Source organism: Cololabis saira, chromosome 18 (genome assembly GCF_033807715.1).
Source record: "Cololabis saira isolate AMF1-May2022 chromosome 18, fColSai1.1, whole genome shotgun sequence".
NCBI lineage: Eukaryota > Metazoa > Chordata > Actinopteri > Beloniformes > Belonidae > Cololabis > Cololabis saira.
Window position 1 is genome coordinate 10402310 of NC_084604.1, and position 7752 is coordinate 10410061.

At 40.8% G+C, this 7752-nt stretch overlaps 2 protein-coding genes across 3 annotated transcripts in view; one reads left to right on the plus strand and one right to left on the minus strand.

The window, feature by feature from the left end:
* Positions 1-4979, plus strand: part of fmn1 (formin 1) — a 70531-nt gene extending 65552 nt beyond the window's left edge. For both annotated transcript variants that reach the window (XM_061746418.1, XM_061746420.1), the window contains 4 exons: positions 1179-1230; positions 3409-3558; positions 3934-4015; positions 4331-4979. In XM_061746418.1, the coding sequence (XP_061602402.1) occupies positions 1179-1230; positions 3409-3558; positions 3934-4015; positions 4331-4375 (329 nt within the window). In that variant the 3' untranslated portion in view covers positions 4376-4979. The remainder of the gene's footprint in view (positions 1-1178; positions 1231-3408; positions 3559-3933; positions 4016-4330) is intronic.
* Positions 4980-5011: 32 nt separating this feature from the next.
* Positions 5012-7681, minus strand: grem1a (gremlin 1a, DAN family BMP antagonist). The gene is made up of 2 exons (XM_061747044.1): positions 7542-7681; positions 5012-6829 (listed from the first exon to the last, which is right to left on the minus strand). Exon 2 carries the CDS (start codon positions 6819-6821, stop codon positions 6291-6293), a length of 531 nt encoding a protein of 176 aa, XP_061603028.1. The 5' UTR covers positions 6822-6829; positions 7542-7681; the 3' UTR covers positions 5012-6290.
* Between the last annotated feature and the right edge of the window lie 71 nt (positions 7682-7752).

A 7752-nucleotide genomic window follows, 5' to 3' on the forward strand; every position in this document is an offset into this window, starting at 1 on the left:
AAATGACCAGTTTCGTGTTGCTTATTTTGTGTTTTTCTTTCACTTTTTTGTATTTCTGCAGTAATTTTACACCTTTCAGAGCATTTTTACTCTTTTTTACTCACTTCATTTTGTGTGATTATTTGCCTGTTCTTTGTAGTCATAGTTCATAAGACAATGATTGGACCATCAGTTTCCCAACAACAGGTATCAACAGGAGCTCTGTGTCCAGCAGGCCCAGCCAGTAATCCCTCTTTGTCCTTGTCAGATAAATGTGTCCTCCGTCCCTTTACCGGCCTGAAAATGTTCTCTTTTTTCCGACGGGGGAGTTTTGTGGTATCTGTGTTACAGAGCGATAGGATGGATCAGAGTAAACACACACAGATAGGGATCAGGAAGATTCGGCAATGACTGAGTGACTCCTGCTGCAGACACTCAGGCACTGGACTCTTCTGTCAGCACAAAAAAACCCAAACACATCCATCTCACCGGGCCAGTCTACGTTGTGTCACGTCTTCATTTTGAGCACCAAGATAACTTTCTTGAAGTTCATCACAGAGGAAAGAGCACTTTCGTTTATCCTGAAAACTGAAAATCTTTCTTTTATTCCTTTTTTTCTTTTCTTTGGTGTGAAATCAAGCAGAAAGTTAAACTGTTTTCCTTCCATCTTTTCTAAACTCCGTCATAATGAACACAGAAAGTCTACATGAATATTTGTGTTTCTTCTCGACTTGCCACAGATATAGTTTCCAGATCTTGTGGATCTAAAGTACAACCGGGCTTGATTGAAGAATGTGTTTTGGTTTCACATTTTGCTTTGTCAGAATAAAGTAGGAAAAGGGGAGTAGAAACTTTCTTTTGGGAGTGGTTGTCTTCTTTCTGGGGTCTGAAGCAGACTCCAGAAACATTTGCAGCGAGACAGACACAGACAATAAGGAGCATACCTGTTATTTTGTTGTAATGGCATCGCAATTTGAAAGTGGCTTAAAGAATGACTGCTTTGTTGAACAACTGACTGTGTAATTGTCGTTTTAAAGAGACCAAATGGTCGTCTGGCTCCGTCGGACAAGGTCATCATCATCATCATCAGACAAGAACTCTTCACTGTGTTTCTACGAGCATTTGAATCAAAGGAGACTCTCCGCGGGGAATACAGCTGTCACTCTGAGTAACCCATCTACCTGTCTGTTTCCCTGCAGCACGAAAGGAGCACGCAGACGCTTCCTGTCAGCTGATGGCCGTCCAGAAAAGGTCGGGGAAACAACTGTGCCGTTCTTTTGAGTGTAATGTACTGACTTGTATCTGAACACGAAGCTGTGCGGTTAACTCACTTCCAGTAAAAGCCCAACTGCGCTGCGGTAAAGCACAACATTAAGACCGACTGACCAACAGCGTCTCCGGGGGGAAAGAGAGGAGTCGGTTTAAGACTAAATGAGTGTTGCCACTAAAGGTCAGGGGCCGGATTCACCAATATGTTCTTAAGAACAATCTTAAGAAATGTCTTAAGATCTAAAATTAAGAAGTTCATAAGAAAGTTCTTAAGTGCAATTCCTCAATATTTTCTTAAGAACCGTCTTAAGAACTGTCATTTCTTACAAATTTCTTATTTTTCCTACTTAAGAACTTCTTAAAATATGTCATGGCATTGCACGCACCAACAAACAACATTTATACAGGTAGTTTGGTCTTAACCGTCAGTCACTCACTAAACATGGAGAAGGAGAAAAAGAGATGCAGGAACTTTTCAAGGTTATGGTGGATGAGATTAATGTGCGAAAAAAAATACTATTGGGGAAAATTAATAATAATTAACTACCACGCTAACTAACATGTTAACTAACAGTTAACAGGCTCTTTGTGTAATTAATTACAAAGTATATCCTCAAACTATGACCTACTAGTCTAAACTTGTCTAAAATGTGTTGAAAAAGGTGATATTAGAGGCTTACCTTTTCACAGAAGAAATTTTAAGACAGGTCAAGGTTGTCTTAAAGTTAAGAAAAAAGTCAAGAACAAATTTGAGAACTTTTATTTCAAGAATACCATTTATTCTTAAGTTTTTTCTTAAGAAGAAACTTAAGAAGAAAGTTGAGAAAATACATTTTTGGAGAACTTTTTTGGAGAATATGACTTCTTCTCTTTTTTCTTCTTAAGACTGAACTTAAGAAAAAAATGACACTTAAGAAGATTTTTTTTCTTAAGAATGTTTTGTGAATCCGGCCCCAGCTTGGTAATCTTTCCAGGTATTAAGGAAGCGTTCAACGCCTCTGTTTTCTTCCTGTGAAAACGTTGCATATCATAAGAACCGGTTTGTTTCCATACATCCTGCTCTCTTGTCTGCTTCTACTTCTTCTGAGTTTCCCCCGACGTGGACTCCAGCCGTCAATACGGATGTCAAAACGACGTAACGTCATTATAATTCCAGGGAGCAAGCTTCTTTCCTCGCTCTTATTTGTGGCTGACGACAGTTTGATGTCCTGTTGATAGTTTGAAGGCCCTTTGGAAAATAGAAAATGATGGGGTTTTTCTAAGAGTGAAAGTGGCAGTTCAACCACTCAGAAACTGTTATTTACTGGGACTTCATCTGCACATCCACTTGCCTTTTCTTGACTTTTCAAATCTTTTTTATGGTACTACATTGCTTTACATCTGGTGAATCCATTTTGGGGATTTTAACCTTTTTTGTTGTCATTTAGCATTTATTTTTTGTGCGTGTCTTTTAAACATCTTTTTTTCCTAGGTTTTTGTCATTTGTTTGTACTACTTGTTCACGTGAAGTTTACATTTATTTTGACCTGTTTGTCTTTTTTGGTGTTTTAGCATAATTTTTTCTTTGCTTGTTTATCTTTCTGATCTTACATGTTATTTAATTGATTCCTGCTGTTTCTTTTTAGCCTTTGACTAGCTTTTGTAATCATTTTAATTCTTATTGTCTGTCATTTTTCTTCATACTATGAATCCTTGTTCTGTTGCATCGTATCTCTTTGATCATTTTATCTCTTTTTTTCGATAGTGTGTCTTTCTGGTGAATTTTCGTTCTTGTGATATTTCACTTCTTCAAAAATTGTGTTTTAAAATCAGTTAAACATGTTAAATTATAATTTATTTAGCAGAAGTGAGCAAACTAATACAGTTACCGTCACTCAATATGTTCAAGCTACATATGAAACACCACGGAGAGTAGATAAAGACATCCGTTTGTATTTACGGGTCAGAAAGAGCAGAGAAGGAAACAATACCTGTTAAACGACTATAAAACTGTGTGACAGAGTTTCCTATAGCAACACAATGCTGAACAGAAACTATCAGTTGGTGGTTGAAAGTGAAGACATCATTTACTGAATCAGTTTGTAATCAAGACAAGAAGTAAGCTGGAGAGCACTAAACTAAGACGTTACGTTTTAATCGTGTTGTTCTTCTTGTTTTCAGCTTCCAGGACCTGGTCGTGTACTTCGGACTGAAGTCCAGGACAGGAGAAAAGGAGGTGACCCCGGGACACTTCTTTATGCTCTGGTTCGAGTTCTGTGCCGACTTCAAGACCAGATGGAAGCGGGAGAACAAAAACATCTCAAAAGAGAAGTATGTAATTGTGTGTGTGTGTGTGTGTGTGTGTGGAGGGTATTCCTGACATCCATCTGCATTGGAGCAGTCCCTTGCATCTTTTCAGGAATCCTGAGGGGATTTGGTGTTGTTCCTGGGGTCTTTTATTGTTTGGAAAATCTGATGTGACACATGCACGAGTAATGTGGGAACAGACACCTTTGAATTTAAAATCCCATCTAAATTCAAAGATGGATGGATGGATGGATGGATGGATGGATGGATGGATGGATGGATGGATGGATGGATGGATGGATGGATGGATGGATGGATGGATGGATGGATGGATGATGGATGGATGGATTTCTCCCATTACTTTCCTCCATACTACAATTCAATGAGCTAATTTTGCAGGTTGAAAGAAGCTCAGCTGTCAGTGAAGAAGATCACAGGGGAGAAGAAAGTGGAGACAAGAAAGCTCAACCCCAACAGTCTGGTAGGACTGCAGTGCATGCAGATGATATTTTGACTGAGTAAAGCCTTGAAAAGCCTTCACTGCACCATCACAACAGCCCCTCCAGAAATAAGGCTAATATTCCTAAATGTAGTCAAACTGTCTTATCGTATATATTTAGCAGAAATAACTCTTCCAGGGGGGATAAGCAATGAATTCAGGCAGACTCAGGAATGCATGCACAAGGTTTCACCCAGTGCACCGTTTCCATTAAATAAATTACTGAATCTAAGCAGAGCAAATTTCTGTGCACTGTCCTCTTCTGTATTTTTAACCCTTGACTTTGTTTCTTATCAGAAAGAGCGACTGCGACAAAAAGAAGCCAGCATGTCTACAAACTGAGAGACTTGGGCATCACACAAACTGTCATCTGAATCACAGCTGCACAACTATCCACACAAAGCTGGATCAGACTCCATGTGGACGAAGACACCGAACCATACACGTATAATGGCTCTGCTGCATGTTAACAGGGTATTCACCTATTAAACCTGCCATCCTTCTGTCCATCAACTTTTGCTCATCTGAGAGTGGGTCACTGGACTTCCATGTCCCCAGCACCTTCATCTAGCGCCTCCCGGGGGAATACAAAGATGTTCCCAAGCCAGCTGAGAGATATAATCCATCCTGGCTGCTTAGGCTTTCTTCCTGCTGGAGATGCCGGAAACATCCAGGAGCCATCCAGGAGCCATCCAGGAGGCATCCCAACCAGATTCCCCGACCACGGATCCTCTCCATGTGAAGCAGCAGTGACTCTACTCCAAATTCCTCCCAAATGTTGGAACTTCTCACCCTTCTCTAAAGGGGACATCTTTATGTTAATTTGCAGCCTAAGATGTATTTAATGTTTAAATTTTAAAGATAAATCAAATGTGTAGAGGTGTTCAAATTCAAAATTCACCTTGCATTGATTCTGACATGTAATTTTTAACGTTTTACAATATTTTCTACAAATAAATACACTGATCAGATCAGAAAAATGTTGAACGCTATTTTATTACAAGTTGTATTAAAATGCTTGATACACAAATAATACATAGTCATCAAATTTAAGTGGCATTTAACAGTGCAGGTTGTAAAATAGAAAAAAAAACATATAGACATATATAAAATAGTAAACCAGCAATGTTCAGCTTCACATCCCACACAGTGGAAACAACTTCTGAAGACGCATCCTTTTAAGTTTTATCTCAAGTCCCACATCAGCCTGCATGCAACAAACATCACAAACCATCCCGAAGTGTTTCTACGTTTGAAACAAGAATCTACCAAAATCCAAAACTGCTCACACAAGCATGAATGGTAATTTGCGGGATTTGTGGTAACTTTGACACATTTATATCTGCAGGTGAAGACTCAGAGGGCGCAGGGCCCCTGAATCAACCACTGATGTCTACTACACGGTAGACGGATGGATCTATTTCCTTGATCATTACAGTTTTTAATTTATTAAAATAATAACAATAAAGGCTCTATTGAGTTCCTTACGGAAGAGTATTAGGGCCAGGCAGGAGAAAAATAAAAATAATATTGGAGAGGAGGAAGATTTTTTTTTCATCATGCACTTCGAGAAAAAAGTCGAATTGTCGAGAAAAAAGTCGAAATGTCGAGATTAATGTTGAAGTACAATTTCGAGAAAAAAGTCGAAATGTTGAGAAAAAAGTCGAAATGTTGGGAAAAAAGTCAAAATTTCGTGAATAAAGTTGAAATTTTTTGAAAAAAAGGCGAAATTTCGACTTTTTCTTCTCGAAACTGTATTTCAACATTAATCTCGACATTTCGACTTTTTTCTCGACATTTCGACTTTTTTCTCGAAACTGTATTTCAACATTAATCTCGACATTTCGACTTTTTCTCGACATTTCGACTTTTTTCTCGAAATTGTATTTCAACATTAATCTCGACATTTCGACTTTTTTCTCGACATTTCGACTTTTCGAGAATAATGTTGAAATACAGTTTCGAGAAGAAAAAGTCGAAATTTCACCTTTTTTTCCACAAAATTTCAACTTTATTCACGAAATTTCGACTTTTTTCCCAACATTTCGACTTTTTTCTCAACATTTCGACTTTTTTCTCGACATTTCGACTTTTTCTCGAAGTGCACAATACAAAAAAATCTTCCCCTCTCAAATATATTTTCTCCTGCATGGCCCTAATACTCTTCCGTAAGTTCCTTACTCGCTGTCCAAAGCATTGTCTTATTTGTAAGAGCAAAGTCCCTCCTGTATTCCCTCCGCTCCGCGTATACAGCAGTCTAGTCCAGGTTGACGGTGGTGCAGCGGCACTGCTTTACGCGCTGCACCCGTTTCCTCCGCGTACTGGGAATCTGTCCCGGGCAGAACAGCGTGTACGTGACGGTGCTGAAGGTTTTGGGCTTGCACACGGAGCAGGACTGGAAGGCGTTCCCGTCCTCGTACATGTGCCTGGGGATGTAGAAGGAGTTGCACTGGCCGTAGCAGAAGCGGTTGATGATGGTGCGGCTCAGGCAGCCGTCTTCGTGCAGCGTCTGCTTCAGCGGCTGCGTCTTGCACCAGTCCAGCCGCAGGTACCGGCGCTCCGTGACGTGCAGGGCCTCCTGGCTGGACTCCAGCACCTCGTCCGTGGAGCTGACGGGCCCCATGCCGCGGCTGATCAGCCCGCTGATGGGCGGCTGCACGCACCGCTCCGATTCATTGGGGTTGTATTTGTTTGGATGGGGCAGCGCGCCCTGGTAGGAGGACTCGGGCTCCGCGCCGGGCAGCACTGCCAAGACCAGCGAGAAGATCAGCACTGGGTGGGACTGCATCACCGAAGCTGCAAGGAAATCAACAGGACAGTCAGTCACCGCTGGAGAGCATTTTTACGCACGACCTTTACGCACGCATTAAACCTGAATTATGGCTCTGCGTTAAATCGACGCAGAGCCTACGCAGTAGTGTCGTGCCAAAAAGTGATTGCCTGCCAGAATCTGATTTCTCCCCTGAAAATGGGTCTTTTTACCTGACAAAAATTGATTGAAGGCCAAATACAGTCAATGAAAGGTTGTTTCTACGTAAATATGATTTGATCTCATTCTTGAGCTTCATAATATAAACACTAGAGCTCACATGATTGCTTTTAACTCTTTTAAAGGCCCATTACAACACAAAATAGGCATTTTCACCTGCCAAAAATTGATTGAAGGCCAAATACAGTTAATGAAAAGTTGTTTCTGCCTAAATATGACTTGATCTCATTCTTGAGTTTCATAATCTGAAAATCTGATGTTTTAGCGCTATCGTTCAACGGGCTGCTGTGCGCGCTCCCGCGGCCACAAAGCAGAAGAAATCAGATTCTGGCAGGCAATCACTTTTTGGCACGACAGTACTTGCGTACCATACGCCGTAGGCCCTGCGTTGGTGTAACGCGGAACCATAAATCAGCCTTTACGCATCAACGGAGAAGCGCAATCACAGCGTTTCCTCAAAATACAAGAGTATTTACGAGTTCAGTAAACAAACTTTTTGTAGTCACAGTGTTGTATTACCTGTTCTGTCCTAAACTCCGTGAAAGAAGCCTTAATCCCGCCAGATAGCCAGCTCAGAACACGTGTAGCTCTCTGAAGGTGCTGCGTCCTCTGAAGTGGCTTTTCAATGTCTCTGTGAGGTCTTGGATTTCCACAGAACACACCCCCAAACCTCGATTCTCACTTTATCTCTCTGAGAACGGAAAGAAAAATCCTCCCCCAGACGTTGTCA

Coding starts and splice junctions, on each gene's coding strand:
- grem1a (XM_061747044.1), bottom strand. CDS start 6,821: ATGCAGTCCCACCCAGTGCTGATCTTCTCGCTGGTCTTGGCAGTGCTG.